Source organism: Coregonus clupeaformis, chromosome 12, assembly GCF_020615455.1.
Source record: "Coregonus clupeaformis isolate EN_2021a chromosome 12, ASM2061545v1, whole genome shotgun sequence".
NCBI lineage: Eukaryota > Metazoa > Chordata > Actinopteri > Salmoniformes > Salmonidae > Coregonus > Coregonus clupeaformis.
This window is the reverse complement of record NC_059203.1, coordinates 40,534,208-40,555,123: the sequence shown is the minus strand read 5'-3', so window position 1 is coordinate 40,555,123 and position 20,916 is coordinate 40,534,208. Positions and strand designations below refer to the sequence as shown.

General features: G+C 41.1%; 1 protein-coding gene across 1 annotated transcript in view; it reads left to right on the top strand.

The window, feature by feature from the left end:
* LOC121578659 (sodium/hydrogen exchanger 3-like) overlaps window positions 1-17,862 on the top strand; it is a 42,765-nt gene extending 24,903 nt beyond the window's left edge. The window contains 16 exon segments of the mRNA XM_041893031.2: window positions 2,790-3,092; window positions 3,344-3,504; window positions 4,071-4,149; window positions 6,027-6,204; window positions 6,462-6,682; window positions 6,912-7,114; window positions 7,250-7,339; window positions 7,614-7,684; window positions 7,843-7,972; window positions 9,741-9,892; window positions 13,883-14,003; window positions 14,464-14,640; window positions 14,751-14,805; window positions 16,514-16,597; window positions 16,762-16,838; window positions 17,656-17,862. Of these exon segments, the coding sequence (XP_041748965.2) occupies window positions 2,790-3,092; window positions 3,344-3,504; window positions 4,071-4,149; window positions 6,027-6,204; window positions 6,462-6,682; window positions 6,912-7,114; window positions 7,250-7,339; window positions 7,614-7,684; window positions 7,843-7,972; window positions 9,741-9,892; window positions 13,883-14,003; window positions 14,464-14,640; window positions 14,751-14,805; window positions 16,514-16,597; window positions 16,762-16,838; window positions 17,656-17,856 (2,303 nt within the window). The 3' untranslated portion in view covers window positions 17,857-17,862.
* Window positions 17,863-20,916: the final 3,054 nt, after the last annotated feature.

Sequence of the window (20,916 nt, the reverse complement as noted above, 5' to 3'; positions counted from 1 at the left end):
CCCTCATCAGAGAGTGACAAAGAAAGAAAGAAACTCTCTCAGGACTACTCAAAGAACTTTGAGAACAGATTTTGCTGCATTTTATTTATTTATTGATCTACTTATTTGGTGAAATGCCATGCAGAACTTGCCTCTGGCTGCTAGGAGCAGCATTGTTGACTTGCACCATGGGCCTGGTCGTTGAGGGTACGGCGCTGGGAGCACCCCAGGGGTCGCACCCGGAGCCATGGGTTGTGGGATCGAACCACAGCCAGGCTGGAGGGGGCCATGGGTCCAGCATCTCAGGGATACAAATCGTGACCTTTAAGTGGCACCATGTGGAAGCCCCCTACCTCATCGCCTTATGGATACTGGTGGCTGGGGTATCCAAGATGGGTATGTATACAGAAGGGGATGTGATCAGCTCCAGTGGCCTATCAATCAGACATTGGTGGCTAATTTGAATTCAGTCCTAATGAAGATTATGCTAAATCAATGTTTTAATTCAGTGTTTTGAACCTTTGGGAAGAGCAGTTGTGAGAAAATAAGCACTTCAACTGGAGACCCAAACTGCTATGTCAGGGAAGATACTGTGGCGTTAGTATCATTCAAAATGATGCTGGCAGACAGATATGTGACTACATTTCCCAATTGAGTCTTATGTACCATTTCTAATATTGGCTTTTTGTAAATTTGATAAAAGTACAGACTCAGAGCTTTAAAATGGTATATCATACACTGCAGTTGGGGAAAACATGGGAAAGTTATGTTTATTTGAAATGTGATGAACTTGTTATTCCAGAAAATCCACTTTAAAGTTTCTCACTTGCTGGAGAGCTCTTTTTTGAGTATGCCCATTCAGCATCATTCACACCCTCTTCAGCCTTAGCCCCACCCATCTCCCCCATTTAAGTATTAAAGTGAGGCCATGTGCTAAACTGAGTGAATAGGATTTGAGGTAAATTTTAAACACCAGACAGATCAAAGGGAGCAGGCAATACCATCCATCCAATGAGAACAAAATCTGTCTTTTGTGTTGCATTTGTGCCATAAATAGGCCCAACATAACGCTACTACTGTCTGGCAACTGTAGCCCTTGTCAGTGTTATCAAGGCAACACGCTGTTCTCCCGGCCAAGTGCTTTTAGCTTTTTATTCAAGTTCATGGGATATATTAAGACATTCCATAGATAACTGTTCAGAAATGTTGACAATGGTTTTTGAGTAGGTGTGAAATAAGAGTGAATATGGCATCTTCTTAAATACATACAGTAATTTTTATATTCAAGGCCAATCATTGTGCTTCAGACAGGAACAGTGCCTATGTCCAAAACCGTGCCAAAAATGTTGAACATTTAGAAAAAGGGAAGAAAAAGCAGACAAAGGGGAGCAAATGGTGAGCAAAAATGTATGTTTTATTAAATTAAAAGTTTAGAATAATTTACTCAAAGATACCTTTCTAAGAGTTAGTCTGGAATGGTCTCCAATCCATATAACTAACCAATAACCATAAATGTCACAAATGAAAAATCCTTTGAACAACAGCTCGTGGGTCCTGCTTATCTATTTGTTTACTTAACATTTCACTAATTTATCCCAGATCCGGAGTGTTGGGTATAAATCACTTGAGTATAAGTAACACATAAAATGGATTAAAACTCTCCAAACAGCTTTTGCAACTTGCTAAATATTTTATTTTCAGAGCCAAGGTCCTCTAGGATAAATAAACAGAATAGTAAAGGATAATCTAAACTGAATCTTTAATTTAGTTTTCAGCAGTCAAAGGCAACACTTAGCCTTAAACACCTCAGCAGAAGATCCAGCCCTGAGGTACAAGAAAGTTACAGCCCTCAGCACTGTGGGTGGATGACAAATCCAGAGGTTGCTGTGCATTGTCAGTGAATATCTCCACATTAAGATGTAGAAGAAGTAACCTGAATAATAAGTGGATTCTGAAAAAACATTTCTGACTTCTGAGAAATCCCTGCCTCGTGCCACTTATCCAGAGTGTGAGTGAGTGATGAGCACATTTATAATGGTACGCTGCCAATTAGTCATACTCCAGGGACAAAACACTTTCTCAGTCTTCCGAAATGGTTGATCATTTGCAAACGTCATAACCTCACACATATTTTAATCCCTTTTGCTTTACCGTTTAGTTACAGATTTGAGTTTTAACACCTTCCTGTGTGTGAATCCCAAGAAAGTTGTCAAAAAGGAACAGCTGTCAATGTCTGACTCCGTAGTATCCTGTGGGCATCTTAATCCCGTTATTGCCCAAGGATCAACAAAGTGTAGGGAGGCCAGACCCTGTATTCATAAAGCGTCTCAGAGTATGAGTTCTGATCTAGGATCAGGTCCTCCCAGTCCATGTATACTTATTCAGTGTGATCTTAAAGGCAAAACTGAGCCTAAATCAACACTCCTACTCTGAGACGCTTTATGAATATAACCCCAGGGATCAAGAAAGTGTAAGGACTGAACTTCTTACATAATTACGCTCAAATAGTGCCAGCAACTCGGCCCTGAAAAGTTTATGTTGACTTCAGAGGTTTGCCAGACAGCGAGCAGAGCACAAGCGCCATGGACTCTCTCTGGGGCATCATTTGGAGTAATAAAGCAGGAATGATTGGCTGGGTTGGTGCCTGAGACATTTTATGGTCCAGGTCTGTTTGACTTGGCTTGGCTGCACCTGAATCTACCAAAATTATCCCTGTTATCTTTTCTACTCGCTTACCCTCTTTGGCTCTCATTTTCTCTACGTATCTCTGACTTTATCTCTTGTCCTTGTCTCCCTCTGTTCCCCAACAGTGGTCGAGCTGAACCACAGCCTGACCAGTGTGATCCCGGAGAGCGCCCTCCTCATCTGCATCGGTTGGATCCTGGGCGGCATCATCTATGGGGCAGACAAGGTGCAGACCTTCTCCCTGACACCCACCGTCTTCTTCTTCTATCTGCTGCCCCAGGTCATCCTGGATGCGGGCTACTTCATGCCCAACAAGCTGTTCTTCAGCAACATGGGCGCCATCCTGGTTTACGCTGTGATTGGCACCTGCTGGAACGCTGCCACTGTGGGTCTCAGCCTCTGGGGGTGCTGGTTGGGCGGGGCCATGGGTAAGGCAGCCAACGTGTTCGTCCCAAATGGCACCCCATTCACTATGCAGTATTGTACACTTCTTTTGACCAGGGGGCCCTGGTTAAAAGTAGTGACTATATAGGGAATAGGGTGTCATTTGGGACTGGCCCAACCAAAGCTTTAACTGATCATTGAAACTGGCATTTGTGAGGTCCTCAATCAGCAAGTTAATGGGTAAGGTAGTTTAAAGGTCTGAGATCATTACACCTTTCACTCTGGGCCTTTGCAGGTGATATCGACATTGGTCTCCTTCAGTTCCTGTTGTTTGGGAGTCTAATTGCTGCTGTGGACCCCGTGGCTGTGATTGCCGTGTTTGAGGAGGTCCATGTCAACGAGGTCCTGTTCATCATGGTGTTTGGGGAGTCCCTCCTCAATGATGGTGTCACAGTGGTTCGTCTCACATTTTTCATCCTCATTCAACATTATTAGGTGGTGTGTCTCTAGTCAAAAGTAGTTCAATATGTAATAATTGTAACACATTAAAGCAGGGGTATTCAAACTTTTTCAGCAGGGACCCCATTTTTTTCACCAGAATTTCTGAGGACGCCCAATTTTTTCTGCCGACACCACTCCACCCAAAATCTAATTACACAACGTTAAATTCAGTACATTTAGATTTTCACATTAACAAATAACATTCAATTCATTACATTTTCATCTTTCTAAGAAAACCAATACATACATTTACTCAATACAATTTTATTTTTCAAATTATCTTTCTCAATAATATATATTGTCCCATATATATTATATGTACTGTACCCCCCCCCAAAAAATAAAATAAATAAAGTTGCAATTTTATGTAATTTTTTGCCGACCCCACTGTAATTCCACGACACCGACTTTAAACACCACTGCATTAAAGAACGTAATGTTCTATTGAATTGGTTGCATTTCGTTCCCTAACCTCCCCACCTCCTCAGTGACCGGTCATCTTTATGTCCATGTTCCCTCAGGTGCTGTTCAATGTGTTTGATGCATTCGTGTCGCTGGGAGGGGCAGAAATCGATGCTGTAGAGATCATTAAAGGCATAAGTATGTAAGAGCTGCACACTGGCTGCATCGCAAATTACTGTTTCCCTATTAAGTGCACTACTTTTGACCAGAGCCCATAGTCAAAAGTCAAAAAAATCCAGAAAAAGGCATGTCAAAAATGTTATAAATTGATTTGCATTTTAATGAGGGAAATAAGTATTTGACCCCTCTGCAAAACATGACTTAGTACTTGGTGGCAAAACCCTTGTTGGCAATTACAGAGGTCAGACGTTTCTTGTAGTTGTCCACCAGGTTTGCACACATCTCAGGAGGGATTTTGTTCCACTCCTATTTGCAGATCTTCTCCAAGTCATTAAGGTTTCGAGGCTGACGTTTGGCAACTCGAACCTTCAGCTCCCTCCACAGATGTTCTATGGGATTAAGGTCTGGAGACTGGCTAGGCCACTCCAGGACCTTAATGTGCTTCTTCTTGAGCCACTCCTTTGTTGCCTTGGCCGTGTATTTTGGGTCATTGTCATGCTGGAATACCCATCCACAACCAATTTTCAATGCCCTGGCTGAGGGAAGGAGGTTCTCACCCAAGATTTGACGGTACATGGCCACGTCCATCGTCCCTTTGATGCGGTGAAGTTGTCCTGTCCCCTTAGCAGAAAAACACCCCCAAAGCATAATGTTTCCACCTCCATGTTTGACGGTGGGGATGGTGTTCTTGGGGTCATAGGCAGCATTCCTCCTCCTCCAAACACGGCGAGTTGAGTTGATGCCAAAGAGCTCGATTTTGGTCTCATCTGACCACAACACTTTCACCCAGTTCTCCTCTGAATCATTCAGATGTTCATTGGCAAACTTCAGACGGCCCTGTATATGTGCTTTCTTGAGCAGGGGGACCTTACGGCAGGATTTCAGTCCTTCACGGCGTAGTGTGTTACCAATTGTTTTCTTGGTGACTATGGTCCCAACTGCCTTGAGATCATTGACAAGATCCTCCCGTGTAGTTCTGGGCTGATTCCTCACCGTTCTCATGATCATTGCAATTCCACGAGGTGAGATCTTGCATGGAGCCCCAGGCCGAGGGAGATTGACAGTTATTTTGTGTTTCTTCCATTTGCGAATAATCGCACCAACTGTTGTCACCTTCTCACCAAGCTGCTTACCGATGGTCTTGTAGCCCATTCCAGCCTTGTGTAGGTCTACAATCTTGTCCCTGACATCCTTGGAGAGCTCTTTGGTCTTGGCCATGGTGGAGAGTTTGGAATCTGATTGATTGATTGCTTCTGTGGACAGGTGTCTTTTATACAGGTAACAAGCTGAGATTAGGAGCACTCCCTTTATGAGTGTGCTCCTAATCTCAGCTCGTTACCTGTATAAAAGACACCTGGGAGCCAGAAATCTTTCTGATTGAGAGGGGGTCAAATACTTATTTCCCTCATTAAAATGCAAATCAATTTATAACATTTTTGACATATGTTTTTCTGGATTTTTTTGTTGTTATTCTGTCTCTCACTGTTCAAATAAACCTACCCTTAAAATTATAGACTGACCATTTCTTTGTCAGTGGGCAAACGTACAAAATCAGCAGGGGATCAAATACTTTTTTCCCTCACTGTATGTAAGGAATAGGGTGCCATTTGTTGGATTCTCAGGCAAACTGCCAAGCCATAAACAACCCTGTCGCGTAATTAATAGTGACAGCTTCTTGTGCAATCTTGAAGCAAACTGAAAGGGTAATGCAACAGGCAACAGAGTATGTAATCTGTTTAACTAAAATGTTATGTATTCTTGAAATAATCAATATCTTTGTTCACTGTTTGCCTCTCCATATGTCCTTCTCCCTCTTCCTCCTCTATCTCTCTATTTCTCTCTCTGGCCCTCTCCTCTTTCGCGCTCTCATTCTCTCCCCCCTCTACCCTGTGTAGTCTCGTTCTTCGTGGTGGCATTCGGAGGCTCCCTGGTTGGTATTATCTTTGCTCTGCTGATCTCGCTCCTGACCAGATGCACCAAGAACATCCAGATCATTGAGCCAGGCTTCATCTTCGTCCTGGGCTACCTCTCCTACCTGACAGCTGAAATGCTCTCGCTATCCGCTATCTTGTCGTAAGTGCTTCTGAGTGTTATGTTAATTTATTAGGCCAACGATACCCTTTCCGTAAAGGGATGTTCCATTCAAAACACAACCTAACATGATTTTACCACTTGGCTATAATCGATTTGGATATGTATTTCAGTTACTTAGTATGTACAGTATGAGCCATTTATGAGCCTTATAGATGATTCTGGTCCACGATCTGGTCCACAATCTCTGGGGCCTCTACTCACCATGAAATACAATCCCTTTGCCTGCTGTGCCATAGGATCGTGTTCTGTGGCATCTGCTGTCAGAAGTATATCAATGCCAACATGGATGAGAGGTCGGTCACCACAGTACGATACGTCATGAAGGTGATCGCCAATGGCTCAGAGACCATCATCTTTGTTTTCCTCGGCATCTCGGCCATAGATCCAGCTATATGGGTGTGGAACACAGGCTTCATCCTCCTCACACTCCTCTTCATCTTTGTGTTCAGGTTCATAGGTCAGTTGTGATCTTTAGTGTGATTTTGTGAGATCACTGGATATTCTATTTTCCTCAATCTTTATAGGATGAACAAAATTGTAGTTTAGAAGCTTAGGGCCGATTTATAAACTTGCAATCCCTGTGTGTGTAGCTCCATATTTTATGCAAGGATTCTCGTTCAAGGCTTCACATTACCAGCACTAACACACTCTGTGTGTATGTTTGTGTGTGTGTGTTTATATCACAGGGGTCTTTCTCCTCACCTGGATTCTGAACAAGTACCGACTGGTTCCCTTGGAGTTCATTGATCAGGTGGTGATGAGCTACGGTGGCCTACGAGGGGCAGTTGCCTATGGCCTTGTTGCCATGCTGGATGAGAATAAGTTCAACGAAAAGAATCTGATGGTCAGCACCACCCTCATAGTGGTGTACTTCACTGTCATGCTGCAGGTAAAATGGCTAATTTAAATGTAAAACTTCAGTCCATCACTATTTTACTAGTTGTGGAAACAGTTTTCTCTAATAATGTAATATGTCTTGACTTGAATAGACCGGTTTACTATATTTTCTTCTTCTTTGTTGCAGGGAATAACCATGAAACCACTGGTCACCTGGCTGAAAGTGAAGAGGGCAGCAGTGACAGAACTCACACTAGCTGAAAAAATACAGAATAGGGTAACTATTTGGTTAGAAGTCTTCGATGTTCATCAACCCGAAAATCAGATAATAAACCATGCATCTCTATTATACATCCCCAAAGTAAAGTTTCACCTTTTGTTGGGTCAGATCTTCAGGGTCAGATCACAAAAGTCAAACCCACCTCCAATATAGCTAAACCCTTATTTTACAAGGCACTAACCATTTAATCTAACAGTGTTGAAATTGGTCGACCTAAATATAATCTTGACAAAATAAATCCATGACTCACCATTCTTTTTTATTTGTTCAGACCTTTGACCACATGCTTGTTGCCATAGAGGACATTTCTGGACAAATAGGACATAACTACATGAGAGACAAGTATGTGGACACTAACATCACATTATCAACTTCAATAAATGATCATCATATTATAAGTACGGTTTGAATTAATTTATCACATACCATACCTTGAAAGACAGAACATTAGCACAGAATTTTACTTGTTTCCTTTTCCTATCTTCTCATATCCTTCTAAGGTGGCATAACTTTGAGGAGAGGTGGTTGTGCTGGTTCTTGATGAAGCCCTCTGCCAGGAAGTCTCGTGACTACATATTCAACATCTTCCACCAGCTCAACCTAAAGGATGCCATCAGCTATGTGAAGGAGGTAAGAGCAACTGACAAGGTCAGGGAAAGCCATGACAACTTAATACTGTATTTACAAACACAATAGATTGACCACCAAGATCACTGATCTACAGTGCCTTCGGAAAGTATTTAGACCCCTTGACTTTTTCCACATTTTGTTACGTTACAGCCTTATTCTAAAATGGATCAAATAAAAATAAATCCTTAGCAATCTACACACAATACCCCATAATGACAAAGCAAAAACAGGTTTTTTGAAATGTTTGCAAATGTATTAAAAATAAAAAACAGATACCTTATTTACATAAGTATTCAGACCCTTTGCAATGAGACTCGAAATTTAGCTCAGGTGCATCCTGTTTCCATTGATCATCCTTGATATGTTTCTACAACTTGATTGGAGTCCACCTGTGGTAAATTCAATTGATTGGACATGATTTGAGAAGGCACACACCTGTCTATATAAGGTCCCACAGTTGACAGTGCATGTCAGAGCAAAAACCAAGCCATGTGGTCGAAGGAATTGTCCGTAGAGCTCAGAGACAGGATTGTGTCGAGGCAAAGATCTGGGGAAGGGTGCCAAACAATTTCTGCAGCATTGAAGGTCCCCAAGAACACAGTGGCCTCCATCATTCTTATATGGAAGAAGTTGGAACCACCAAGACTCTTCCTAGAACTGGCCGCCAAACTCAGCAATCGGGGGAGAAGGGCCTTGGTCAGGGAGGTGACCAAGAACCCGATAATCACTCTGACAGAGCTCTACAGTTCCTCTGTGGAGATGGGAGAACCTTCCAGAAGGACAACCAACTATGCAGCACTCCACCTATCAAGCCTTTATGGTGGAGTGGCCAGACGGAAGCCCCTACTCAGTAAAAGGCACATGACAGCCTGCTTGGAGTTTGCCAAAAGGCACCTAAAGACTCTCAGACCATGAGAAACAAGATTCTCTGGTCTGATGAAACCAAGATGAACTCTTTGGCCTGAATTCCAAGCGTCATGTCTGGAGGAAACCTGGCACCATCCCTACGATGAAGCATGGTGGTGGCAGTATCATGCTGTGGGGATGTTTTTCAGCGGCAGGGACTGGAAGACTACTCAGGATCGAGGCAAAGATGAACGGAGCAAAGTACAGAGAGATCCTTGATGAAAACCTGCTCCAGAGTGCTCAGGACCTCAGACTGGGGCGAAGGTTCACCTTCCAACAGGACAACGACCCTAAGCACACAGCCAAGACAACGCAGGAGTGGCTTCGGGACAAGTCTCTGAATGTCCTTGAGTGGCCCAGCCAGAGCCCGGACTTTAACCCGATCGGACATCTCTGGAGAGACCTGAAAATAGCTGTGCATCAACGCTCCCCATCCAATCTGACAGAGCTTGAGAGGATCTGCAGAGAAGAATGGGAGAATCTCCCCTAATACAGGTGTGCCAAGCTTGTAGCATCATTCCCAAGAAGACTGGAGGCTGTAATCGCTGCCAAAGGTGCTTCAACAAAGTACTGAGTAAAGGGTCTGAATACTTATGTAAATGTAATATTTTTATTTACTTATTTTTTTAAATTATAAATTAGCAAAAATGTCTAGAAAACCTTGTTTTGCTTTGTCATTACTGGGTATTGTGTGTAGATTGATGAGGGGAAAAAAAGAATTTAATCAATTTTAGAAAAAGGTTGTAATGTAACATAATGTGGAAAAAGTCAAGGGATCTGAATACTTTCTGAAGGCACTGTACAGTAACAAATAGAACAATTGGATGGCAGACCATGAAGTCTTCTTATGCTCCCATCGTAGGGAGAACGCAGAGGCTCATTGGCGTTCGTTCGGAATGAGACCAAGGCGGATGTGGATTTCAATAAGAAGTTTCGTGCCAATTTCTCTGAGATTATGCCTGACATCATGGCAGATAATATGGGACCGGATCATGTTCCACTCTCCTCCATCTTGTAAGCAACATTTCCTGACTTTAGGGTTCTGGTCAAAAGTAGTGCACTATATAGGGACTAGAGTGCCATTTGTCTAAAACACATGCATCATTAACTTGTATAGGGACTATAAATTTAAACGGAAACATAAATGTAAACCCTGTTGGAAGATGCAGGATGACTAGCATTAACATTACTTATTTACGAGTAACACACCTGCTAGTCCTTCCTTTAGGTTTTATTTATTTGCACCAAAGAAAAGACGTGAAAGACAAAACAGTACAGATTAAAAACTGGTCAAAACAGTGTGCAGGTGAGGTTGGAAGCCCAAAAGGGCTTATATGAAAACCACACCACAAATATAAGTACAAAAAAATTGTTTGTTCAATCAGTTAAACAAAGCATATTAAATAATTGTACATGATATACTCAGTATACAAGGAAAACCATGTTGGATTGTGTGCGCGTGTGTGAGAGAGAGTTAGGCTACATGGAGGGGATTATTGGGTAGTTTGGTTCATCAGGCTGACCCCCAGTCTTCGCTTGAAGTTATTGAGGGATGATGAGGTTTTGGCAATGTGAAGATAAGAATTCCAGAGTATGGTAACTCTGTATCTGATAGAGAATAGACTGTGTGAGTTGCGGCAGTTGGGAGGGTGAAGGTTATTATTACAGTGTCTTGTGTTATATAAATTGATTTCAGAATTAACCTGGAAGAATCCATTGAAGGGTTTAGGTAAACTGTCTGGGAGGTATGAGTATTTGTGGATGAAAGTGCATAATTGGCGTACATTAATGTCGTAAATAGACAAGATATTGAGTTTCTGTCATGTTGTATACTGATAGAAGACAGGCGCAGGAATGCGTAGTAGGGTTTTTTATTACTCTACCCAACACAAGGTACATCATGGAAAACGACGGGGACGAAATCCAAAACAAACACGCATATATATATAACACAGGGATGTAACCCAAACAAAAGAGTGAGGTGTAAACCTCTAAATAATACACGGGACGAGACCCGTAATAACAAGTGCACAATTACTCGATATGTAAACTGTAATACAATGTACTCACGAGACCAACGGACATGGGACAATAATCGACAAGGACAATGGGGAACAGAGGGGACATATATACACATACTAATCAGGGGGAATGGGAACCAGGTAATAAGACAAGACAGTCCGGAGTTGGTGGTAATGAACCAGGTCAGTGACGCATAGAAAGCCGGTGACGCAGAACTTCGGAGCTGGTGAACGGAATGAGCAGCAGTACCGGGGGGATCACTGACAGTTTCTTAAACAAAGGTGCAGATGGAGCCAGGTAATTAGAGGAGGTGGCTAGTCTTGCAAATTTATTTTGTATGGAGAGTAATTTGTGTAGGTAGGAAGCATATGTACTGGCCGTGACAATATAGTAAATGAGATATGGGTAAATTAAGCTATCGTATAGAGTTAGGAAGCAAGCCTGATGAACCAAACCACTAATTTTTCTGATGATACCACCAGATGTCATCACTTTGCTACAAATGAAATATGATCTTTCCAAGATAACTTTTCATCAATTAGAACTCTGAGGAATCTAGTGAATGTATCTTGTTCCATTTCATTCCCACCAATTGAAATTCTGGCTCTTAAAAAAATATATATATATATATATATATATATATATATATATATATATATATATATATATATATATATATCTTATTCTTACTAGTGAATACAATAAAGTAGGATTTTTAAAAACATTTAAAGATAATTTCTTTATCAGGAACCATTCAGAAAATTTGGCCATACCTAAGTTGGCTTCAGTAATTAGTGAATCAAAATGATTGTGTTATAAAATCAAATTGGTATCATCAGCAAAGAGAATGGGAAGTACGTAGAAGACACAGCAGGAAGGTCATTGATATAGATTAGGAATATCAAAGGTCCAATTATCGAACCCTGTGGCACACCACAGGATATCTTGGCCCTGGTATATGCCCAGCCATTTGCATTAACAAATTGTTCTCTATCATAAACATAACTATATAACCAATTATATGTATAATCATGAAAACCATAATAATGCAATTTAGAAAGTAATATTTCATGATCAACCGTGTCAAACGCTTTTGATGAATCTAAAAAGATGCCAAGAGCATATTCATTGTAGTTAAGGGCTGTAAATATTTTTTCCACATGTTGCAAAAGAGCCATATCTGTGGAGTAGTTTTTACGAAAACCATTTTGGTGCTCGTATAGAATACAGTGTTGAAACCATACTGGTGCTCATATAGAATTCAGTGTTGAAACCATATTGGTGTTCATATAGAATACAGTGTTGAAACCATATTGGTGTTCATATAGAATACAGTGTTGAAACCATATTGGTGTTCATATAGAATACAGTGTTGAAACCATATTGGTGTTCATATAGAATACAGTGTTGAAACCATATTGGTGTTCATATAGAATACAGTGTTGAAACCATATTGGTGTTCATATAGAATACAGTGTTGAAACCATATTGGTGTTCATATAGAATACAGTGTTGAAACCATATTGGTGTTCATATAGAATACAGTGTTGAAACCATATTGGTGCTCATATAGAATACAGTGTTGAAACCATATTGGTGTTCATATAGAATACAGTGTTGAAACCATATTGGTGTTCATATAGAATACAGTGTTGAAACCATATTGGTGTTCATATAGAATACAGTGTTGAAACCATATTGGTGTTCATATAGAATACAGTGTTGAAACCATATTGGTGTTCATATAGAATACAGTGTTGAAACCATATTAGTGTTCATATAGAATACAGTGTTGAAACCATATTGGTGTTCATATAGAACACAGTGTTGATTTAAATGTTTCAACATTCTCTTATACACCAATTTTTCTAAGATTTCAGAAAAACATGGTAGTACAGATATTGGGCGATAATTTGTAAAAGATTTTGGATCCCCAGATTTATGGAGGGGGATAGCTTTGGCAATTTTCAAATATTTAGGAACAATACCAGTTTGCATAGATTTGGTGAAGATATACAGTACGTTAGAGGCTCAGTAATCGAGGAAGACACTAATTTCACCAAAGAGGCACCAATCTTATCATGACCTAATGCTGATATCTTTAAGTTACCAATTACCTCCATCACCTCCATTACATCAGGAAGCAGAGAAGGGAAATGTCCCTTAATGTAATACAAGGGATTTCCAACAGTTTTCAAAATGTTCTTTGACAGAGAGGAACCCACATTCACAAAAAAGTTATTCACATGAAATAACATCAGGATCAGCATCGGTCTTATTTCCAACAATAAATTGAGATGGAATAGTTGTAGATGCCTTTTTCTTATTCAACAGTTGATTGATGATTTTCCAAGTTGACTTTATATTATTCAATGATTCTTGGAATTTGTTAGTAAAATCTATTTTTTGGCATATCCGAAGTAGGTGAGTACATTTGTTCTTATACTTTTTTGAATTTGCAGAATTCAGGGGAGAGGGATTTGTGAGAAACTTTTTATACAACTTGTTTTTTTTAACATGACATTGAGGACAATGTGACCTGTAAGGTAATCAGTCATATACATAGTTAATAGTCTAGGAGGGCATATTGACACTGGGAATTTATATTCATTTTAAGCAATCACCACATTTATGAATTAACTACTATTAGTTAATCTTTATCTGGATCCCCATTAGCTGATGCCATGATGACACCTAATCTTCCTTTCTAATAGTTAATAAGTATTAGTGAATCATTTTAAGTAACTACTATTGGTATAGTAACTACTATTATTATACCACCAAATGTAATGATTCAAAATAGAAACAACAGCCTACAGTAGCAAAAGCATGGTTAGTAGACACTTTAACTTTTTGTAGTGTGAGATCATCCTCCTTGCTGCTCAATGTAACACTTGAAATAGGTCTGGTACGTTTTCAGTGTCTGCCCTCCAATGGCCAGCAAAATAACAACAGTGTACATGTATGTTTCTTCCCTTCTAGACAGGACATTGTGCCCTCTGTCTGCCTGGACATGCATGAGCTGGACCTGAAGATGAGGGAGTCAGAGGACTTTAATGCACACCATCTACTGCAGCAGCACTTGTACAGAGGCAGGAAGCAGGTATTGCTCAGTCAAAGACAATTAGATCTCCCAAAAATCTCAGGGGCGGTTTCCCGGAGAGCGATTAAGCCTAGTCCTGGACTAAAAAGCAAACTCAATGGAGAATCTCAGGATTAGGCTTAATCTCAGGATTAGGCTTAATCTGTGTCCGGGAAAACGCCCCTCAATGTTGAGCAATTATCTTAGCATCAAATCACTTATCATTAGTTTGCCACTGTCATTGGTTGGTTGTCTCATCATATTAGTTTGTGTGCTAACAAGCCAGTTCTAATCCTTTTACCTTTTCTTTTTGTATTTTGTTGATACTGTACTCAAAGGGAAAGTCCAATCTCTGGGAGTAAATGTATGGGGATTCTGTCTACTCTAGATTCTCCTGCATCTTGTCAATCCACAATCAGCCATAAACAGATTAAAATGGTCAGTTACCCTGTTCTCTTCCTCTCGTTCCCTCACCTAACAGCACAGACACAGGTACAGTCGGAGCCACCTCGAAACCAACAAGGATGAGAATGAAGTGCAAGAGATCTTCGAGAGAACCATGAGGAGCCGTCTAGAGTCATTCAAGTCTGCCAAAATGGGTGTCGCCCCAGCCAAGAAGATCCAAACCAAGCATCAAAAGAAAGATAAACCACAAAAGGTCAGGGGTGACGATACTTTTCCCCCCTTCCTCCTTGACCTCATAGCCATCCTCTTGGAGGCAATGTGATAATATGTATGTTGTGTAATTTCATGTTATGTCATTTTTAGATGCCAAATGGAAACTCCACGGATAAAAGTAAAAACCATCCTTATGGGGATAAAGGTACTTGCTCTTTGCTTTTCACTTGTCTTTTGCATTAGATGATTAGATGATGAGGCTGATTACATTTGCTTTCTGCCATTTGGGATTAGATACCTCTGCAATAACCTAACGTAGCAGGCGTAAAATAAATGTCTGAAACTAGATCCCCCACATTCTGGTCTTGACGAGAATAAAACATTTTTGGGGGAGGTTCTCTTCTGCGCTGTTCATCCAATCCAGTAAATGTGGAGGATGCCTTAAGATGGAGTGTTGCCTTGTTAACATCCAAAAACAGAAGTCACGTCTAGGGCTGTGGCAGTCATGAAACGGTTATTGTCATACAAATGACTGCCGCTGATGCCCACCTTTGGAACATCTACATTTAAATAAATAAATTTAATATACATTCTTTCTTTTAGGCAGGTCTAAAGAAACATTATTATATGATGAAAATGTTTTTCAGAAGAACAGAATATGAGTTGGCCTGCTACAGTTGAAGTCAGAAGTTTACATACAATTAGGTTGGAGTCATTAAAACTCGTTTTTCAACCACTCCACAAATTTCTTGTTAACAAACTATAGTTTTGGCAAGACGGTTAGGACATCTACTTTGTGCATGACACAAGTAAGTTTTCCAACAATTGTTTACAGACAGATTATTTTACTTATAATACACTGTATTACAATTCCAGTGGGTCAGAAGTTTACATACATTAAATTGACTGTGACTTTAAACAGCTTGGAAAATTCCAGAAAATGATGTCATGGCTTTAGAAGCTTCTGATAGGCTAATTTACATCATTTGAGTCAATTGGAGGTGTACCTGTGGATGTATTTCAAGGCCTACCGTCAAACTCAGTGCCTCTTTGCTTGACATCATGGGAAAATCAAAATAAATCAGCCAAGACCACAAGTCTGGTTCATCCTTGGGAGCAATTTCCAAACGCCTGAAGGTACCACGTTCATCTGTACAAACAATTGTACGCAAGTATAAACACCATAGGACCACGCAGACCTCATTACCGCTCAGGAAGGAGACACGTTCTGTCTCCTAGAGATGAAGGTACTTTGGTGCAGAAAGTGCAAACCAATCCCAGAACCACAGCAAAGGACCTTGTGAAGATGCTGGAGGAAACAGGTACAAAAGTATCTATATCCACTGTAAAACAAGTCCTCTATCGACATAACCTGAAAGGCCGCTCAGCAAGGAAGAAGCCACTGCTCCAAAACCGCCATAAAGAAGCAAGACTACGGTTTGCAACTGCACATGGGGACAAAGATCATACGTTTTGGAGAAATGTCCTCTGGTCTGATGAAAGAAAAATAGAACTGTTTGGCCATAATGACCATCGTTATGTTTGGAGGAAAAAGGGGGTTGCTTGCAAGCCGAAGAACACCATCCCAACCGTGAAGCACTTCACAAAATAGATGGCATCATGAGGAAGAAAATGTATGTGGATATATTGAAGCAACATCTCAAGACATCAGTCAGGAAGTTAAAGCTTGGTCGTAAATGGGTCTTCCAAATGGACAAAGTTGTGGCAAAATGGCTTAAGGACAACAAAGTCAAGGTATTGGAGTGGCCATCACAAAGCCCTGACCTCAGTCCTATAGAAAATAATATCCTCTTATGCACTCTGGTTATTGACAACCCCACAGAGGCTACCTCTGCATAAATTAACAACATAATTTAATTGTTTTCTGATTGGCTGTTTCGCTCTGCCTCCAGATTTTGAGTTTTCTGAAGGAGACAGTGCCTCTGGTGGCGAGGCTGCTGGCGGTTCATTCCCCATGAGGGCCTATAGAGCAGAAGGTAAGAGAGTCTTCTTCACATCAACTCAAGACTAATGAAAATAACCAATTTAAATATGCCAAAGTCAGACACTAAAACCATTTAGTTACTAACTCTAAGTTCACCTCTTAGAGACCTTTCAATCAGTTAAATCAATTCCATTAATTCTATCCCTCCTGGTGTAGCTGGAATAGTGAACCCAGCCTTCATGGCGGAGATGGACCCCATGGACAACATGCAACAGATGCAGCAGATCCCACATGTAGCACTTCTTCCACAAACTTTGACCTCCTTTGACCCCTAACCCTGGGTCCAGGTCGTGACCCCAGTTGCCAAATAATCAAACGTCAGACATTGCACCTGCTCTTTGACAAAACATTTACTAGGGCATGTTTTCTTTTCTGTTCAGTTGTTTATTCATAGTTCTGTATCCCCAGACAAAACATTCCAGATCCTGTAACCCTTGTGCTCTCCAAATAAGGTTTTCGGTCTTTCACAATTGACTGAGCTCTTCCCTCTTCTTATTGTATGTTTAGTTGTAGGTTAGGTTTTTTAAAGGAAAGGGGACTGTACTGTATATAACTCTGTCGTAACACAGGAAGATCATCATGAGACCAACACCAAATAAGAATGTTGGACATTTGACCTTGCCATCCAATTCCATGATAAATTCTGACCCAGTTTACCTGATAAAACCAATCCCTAAAACAATTCAGGCTTTGACTGGCTTGCTCACATCCCAGGTAGGCTGACAGTAAAAAATAGTTAGGTCACACTTTATTTGGATAGTCGCATATAGATGATCTACAGATGGTCATATTATTTACATTTTACATTTAATCCAGAGCGAGTTACAGTTAGTGCATTCATCTTCAGATAGCTAGGTGGGACAAGCACATATCACAGGCAAAGCAAGTAAATTTTTTCTCAATAAAGTAGGGTGGGTGTCAGAAGGGGGGAAGGAGAAAAGTAGCTAAGTGTCATCCGCATAGCAATGATAGGAGACATCATGTGAGGATATGAAGGAGCCGAGTGACTTCGTGTATAGTGAGGCCTAGAACCGAGACCTGTAGTGAGAGTACGTGGCGCAGACACAAATCCTTTCCACGTCCCCTGGTAGGAGCGGCCTGCCAAGTAGGATGCAAACCAAGAGTGTGCAGAGCCTGAGATGCCCAGCCCTGAGAGGGTGGAGAAGAGGATCTGATGAATCACGGTGTCAAAGACAGCGGATAGATCTAGAAGATCAGAGGAGAGAGAGGCAGCTTTGGCAGTCTGGTTAGGGTCAAGAAAATCATTCTGAGAGAGATAGTGAAAGAGTTGGTCAGAGACAGCACGCTCAGGTGTTTTGGAAAGAAAAGAAAGAAGGGTCTGTAGTTTTTGACGTCAGAGGAGTCGAGCGTTGGTTTCTTGAGGAGGGGAGCGACTTGGGCCATTTTGAAGTCAAAGGGGTTGCCAGTGGTCAGGGATGAGTTGATGAGGGAAGTGAGGAATGGGATGTGGTCTCTAGAGATGGTCTGTAGAAGGGAGGAGGGGATGGGGTCGAGCGGGCAGGTTGTCTGCGGCCGGACCTCACTAGTCGCATGATTTCATCTGGAGAGAGAGGGGAGAAAGAGGTCAAGGCGTAGGGTAGTTCTGTGTGAGTGGGACCAGTGGACTCAATAGGAGTGACTGAGGAGCGGATGTCTTCAACCTTCTTTTCGTCCGCAGAGAGGGAGGAGGGAGGGGGTGAAGGATTGAGGTGGAAAATAGTTTCTTAGGGTTAGATGCAGAAGCTTTACATTTAGAGTGATAGAAAGTGGCTTTAGCAGCGGATACAGAGGAAGAGAAGGTAGAGAGGAGGGAGTGAAAGGATGATAGGTCCTCTGGAAGTTTAGTTTTACTCCATATTCGCTCAGCTGCCCACAGCCCTGTTCTGTAAGCTCGCAATGAGTCGGAGCAGGAGGGGAGGGCAGAGCTGGCTGGGAGGAAAGGGGGCAGTGCGAGTCATAAGATGTGGAAAGGGAGGAGGGTAGGGTCGAAGAGACAGAATCAGCAGACCGGAGAGAGAAGGATTTAGCAGAAGGGAGAGATGGTAGAATATAAGAGGAGAAAGTAGTGGGAGAGAGAGAGCGAATACCATGACCATATGGGTAGGGGCTGAATGGCTAGGTTTGGAGAAGAGGGAGACAGAAAAGGAAACAAAGTAGTGATCAGAGACTTGGAGGGGGGTTGCACTGAGATTATTTGGCGAACAGCTTCTAGTAAAGATGAGGTCAAGCATATTGCCTGCCTTGTGAGTGGGAGGGGACTGGGAAAGGGTGAGGTCAAAAGAGGCAAGGAGGGGAAAGAAAGAGTTGGAAATAAGGAGGAGACTGAACAAACTATACTGTACATTGATAAGCAACTGCTTGCTAAGGTTACAGTAAGGGTTAGGTTTAGAATAATCGTTAGGGTAAGGGTTAAGGTAAATATTTGGGTTAGGGTTAAGTTTAGGGTTAGGATAAGGGTTAAGGTTAGGGCTAGGGTTAGTGGATAGTTAGTTGACATGTTGTTGATAGTTATTGAACATCTACTTGGGATTATTCAAATAAAGTGTTACCGAAAGTGTAATGACACACCATATTTAAGTCCATAGACTGAGGACAAACAAGTAAGTTTATGCATGGGATTCAGACTGTCATTTTTGTGACCACCTCACGTCCTCACACCTTAATGTGATCAAATAATGTAGATATTGTAGATTTTGTTGATTATAAAGAATATAAAGCATTTGATATGACAGTAATTTATTGAGAGGATGATAGAATCTAATGCAATTTTATCGATTGAAATGCTGTCTTAATCACTGTGTGTTTTTATTCCATTTGTTTGAGAGATTTGTAACAATTTTTGGGGTCAAGATGTGGTTGGTGTTGAGAGATTGAATATCACAGATGTAAATGTCACTTGTATAGTAAAGAATTACCCTATTTATTCACCAATAAAGTTTATTGGCCACCTGAATCTTGTATCAGTCTGTTCAGCTTTGCATTAGACTAATCTAAGCAGACTATTGTTTCATGGGAGACATATAATTCAATCATTCACTTACAATGGTGTCACTCATCATAGCCAGGAGTTGTACCACAATGATTAGCTTTGTACTCTGTTACGGTAAATGAGAAAAAACTATAAATATATAGATTCCCAGTCACACTGGCAAATCCGGGAATATATATATTATATAATTCATGGATTATGTTTTAAATGCTCGTAGAAGTGTGGTAAACGTGTATATTTCCCTGTTTCAAAAAAATATTGTTCAAAACAATCTGTTAAGTTATACTGAACAAAAATATAAACGCAACATGCAACAATTTCAACTATTTTACTGAGTTACAGTTCATACAGTGGGGAAAAAAAGTATTTAGTCAGCCACCAATTGTGCAAGTTCTCCCACTTAAAAAGATGAGAGAGGCCTGTAATTTTCATCATAGGTACACGTCAACTATGACAGACAAAATGAGGAAAAAAAATCCAGAAAATCACATTGTAGGATTTTTTATGAATTTATTTGCAAATTATGGTGGAAAATAAGTATTTGGTCAATAACAAAAGTTTCTCAATACTTTGTTATATACCCTTTGTTGGCAATGACACAGGTCAAACGTTTTCTGTAAGTCTTCACAAGGTTTTCACACACTGTTGCTGGTATTTTGGCCCATTCCTCCATGCCAGATCTCCTCTAGAGCAGTGATGTTTTGGGGCTGTCGCTGGGCAACACGGACTTTCAACTCCCTCCAAAGATTTTCTATGGGGTTGAGATCTGGAGACTGGCTAGGCCACTCCAGAACCTTGAAATGCTTCTTACGAAGCCACTCCTTCATTGCCCGGGCGGTGTGTTTGGGATCATTGTCATGCTGAACGACCCAGCCACGTTTCATCTTCAATGCCCTTGCTGATGGAAGGAGGTTTTCACTCAAAATCTCACGATACCTGGCCCCATTCATTCTTTCCTTTACACGGATCAGTCGTCCTGGTCCCTTTGCAGAAAAACAGCCCCAAAGCATGATGTTTCCACCCCCATGCTTCACAGTAGGTATGGTGTTCTTTGGATGCAACTCAGCATTCTTTGTCCTCCAAACACAACGAGTTGAGTTTTTACCAAAAAGTTATATTTTGGTTTCATCTGACCATATGACATTCTCCCATTCCTCTTCTGGATTATCCAAATGCACTCTAGCAAACTTCAGACGGGCCTGGACATGTACTGGCTTAAGCAGGGGGACACGTCTGGCACTGCAGGATTTGAGTCCCTGGCGGCGTAGTGTGTTACTGATGGTAGGCTTTGTTACTTTGGTCCCAGCTCTCTGCAGGTCATT